Source organism: Frieseomelitta varia, unplaced genomic scaffold (assembly GCF_011392965.1).
Source record: "Frieseomelitta varia isolate USP_RPSP 00005682 unplaced genomic scaffold, Fvar_1.2 scaffold_1662, whole genome shotgun sequence".
NCBI lineage: Eukaryota > Metazoa > Arthropoda > Insecta > Hymenoptera > Apidae > Frieseomelitta > Frieseomelitta varia.
Genome location: NW_025109375.1, coordinates 332 through 2,568, shown reverse-complemented (window position 1 = coordinate 2,568; position 2,237 = coordinate 332). Strand labels below are relative to the sequence as shown.

The window sequence follows — 2,237 nt, the reverse complement described above, 5'->3', positions numbered from 1 at the left end:
AAATTTAAATTTGAATTTAGTTACGCAGTAATTAATAGCACGTATTTCGTTTCCGATCGAGAATTAGAATTTCAATAATCTTTTTTTTTATTTACACAGCCACAAAGATTATGATAGCTTATCTACTCACAAAACAAAAGATGACAAATGAAGAATATGTATTTTGGAAACTTTTATATCTTATAATAAAATTTATCCTATTAACGTTTTATTCGATGACGAAATGAAATTATTCTCTTATGTCTGATTCATTCATTGGAACTCTGCTGAAATCATAATCATTTAAATCGCTCATGTTGGAACGTCAGTCAATAAGAGGTTTAAAACTTGATTAAATAACTTGATTAAACTAAACGTTATAACATTGTATTGAAATCAATTGTGAGAATAATATATATATTTATCAACTTTTGCAGCACAAAGTACGTTGCTCTTTTTATACATATGTACATACGTGGTGGCAGCACTATCCCAGTATTACTTCAAGGGTTAATTTGCGTTGTACGACACGTATTTTACCCATGAACTGCGTAAATCGTGTTTTCTATCATAAATTGTCCGAAACTACACTATTCAAAGGTATATTTACACTTTACACTTGTGAGATTATCATCTTTTCTTATAATAACAACAGATAGATGGTATAATTATGAATAAAGATTAATAAATATCGCTTTGTCGATACTAAAAGTAGACAGTTAAAAATGGTCGCCTTGTAACAGATCTGTCAAGCGATATTTTACCGTATCAAGTCGCTACGATACAGTAAATAGTATAACTAAATTTTTAGTAGCCAACGTCTTCGATAATAAATTTGAAGTAAATGCAAGGACTATTCAGTTTTTACAACGACAAATGTAATTTCATAGTTCGTACCATATGTGTAAACGAAGCTATTGTATATTTATTTCGTTCGTATAAGAGAGTTCAAGCTTCTCTTCCATAAACATTTTATAATCTTCAAACATTGTGCTAATGTTGATAATTAGCTAATAAAATTATTGAAATTGTTAGCAATAAATCGTTAATAATAATTTTCACGTTAAAAATTAATATGTAATTATTTATGAAAAAAATAGATATGGAAATTAACTACATGGATATAAAATGTATATCAAAAACTGAGAAACGAATTAATTTGTTTATAGATTATTTGCTGTATTATTAAATATATATTTGGAATGAAAATGAAGATTCCAAATAATCGTTCAGGGAACGATTATGGAAACGAAACGGGAATTATCTCTTACATGGATAATAATTTTGAATCTGAAATCGATGTACAAGGAACAGAGGAAAGTGATTTTTCTGAATATCTTTGGATGGAAAATGAGGAAGAATTTGATAAAGAGGTCTTGTGACTATTGTCCTAATAATGATTATATATAATGAAATATTATAGCCACAAAATTTTTTTCTTTTTTTAATAAAATTTTAGTAATATAATAGTAATTAAAAATCATAGGTGATTCAACAATTAATGGAAGAGGAGTTAACAGAGGAATGTTTGAAAGCAATGTGGGAAGATGAAAGACAGCATGAACGAAATACAAATTCTATTGCTTGGTCCACTGCTACGAACATGCCTGAGAATGGAGCTGAACTTTGTCAGCAGCTTAACAATCTAAAAATGCATGATGATCTTGCTAAACAGGTATATACACAAATAAAAAATAATACTGTAATTTCATATATACAGAATGTCATATAAGTAATTTGTTTTCAGAGTACTTTAAATCCAAATGCAGCTGAATTTGTTCCAGCATGTAAATCAACAGTAACGTCTGTAAGTACACCACCAGAAGTTACTGCAGAATCATCATAGAAGCCATACATTCATTATTTAACTGAATAAAACACAGGCTATATATATGGCTCATGTTTACCATCTTCAGTAACAGTTGTATTAACTGAATTGCATTAAAAGTTAAATGACTGTCCCTACACGTACAAAGGTATAATGATTGTCAAAGCAGATAATACAGAATGCTGTTATATGATATTTACGAATAATGTCAGTCAGTTGCATAACCATAAATTGAAAAAAAATATATTCAAATTTTTATAGTTGTGAGATATTGCATAACATTATAAACATTTAATTTTATTATTATAAACATATATTTTTCGGCAAATTAATAATGACATAAAATACAAAAATCACTTGTTATAGAAATTTGCAATTTATATTTTTTATTTTTAACTGAAAAAAAATATTTTCAAAGGTAAATGTTTAT

The 2,237-nt window shown here is 27.4% G+C and overlaps 1 protein-coding gene across 2 annotated transcripts; it reads left to right on the top strand.

The window, feature by feature from the left end:
* Nucleotides 1-441: 441 nt before the first annotated feature.
* LOC122538552 (polyadenylate-binding protein-interacting protein 2) lies at nt 442-2,015 on the top strand. 2 transcript variants are annotated; one of them, XM_043672735.1, is made up of 4 exons: nt 442-579; nt 1,149-1,352; nt 1,466-1,654; nt 1,727-2,015. In XM_043672735.1, the coding sequence occupies exons 2-4, from the start codon at nt 1,182-1,184 to the stop codon at nt 1,823-1,825; spliced, it is 459 nt and encodes a 152-aa protein (XP_043528670.1). In that variant the 5' UTR covers nt 442-579; nt 1,149-1,181; the 3' UTR covers nt 1,826-2,015. The 2 variants fall into 2 exon arrangements, with proteins under 2 accessions (XP_043528670.1, XP_043528672.1); XM_043672737.1 differs by lacking the exon at nt 442-579 and adding an exon at nt 734-857.
* The last annotated feature ends 222 nt before the right edge of the window (nt 2,016-2,237 follow it).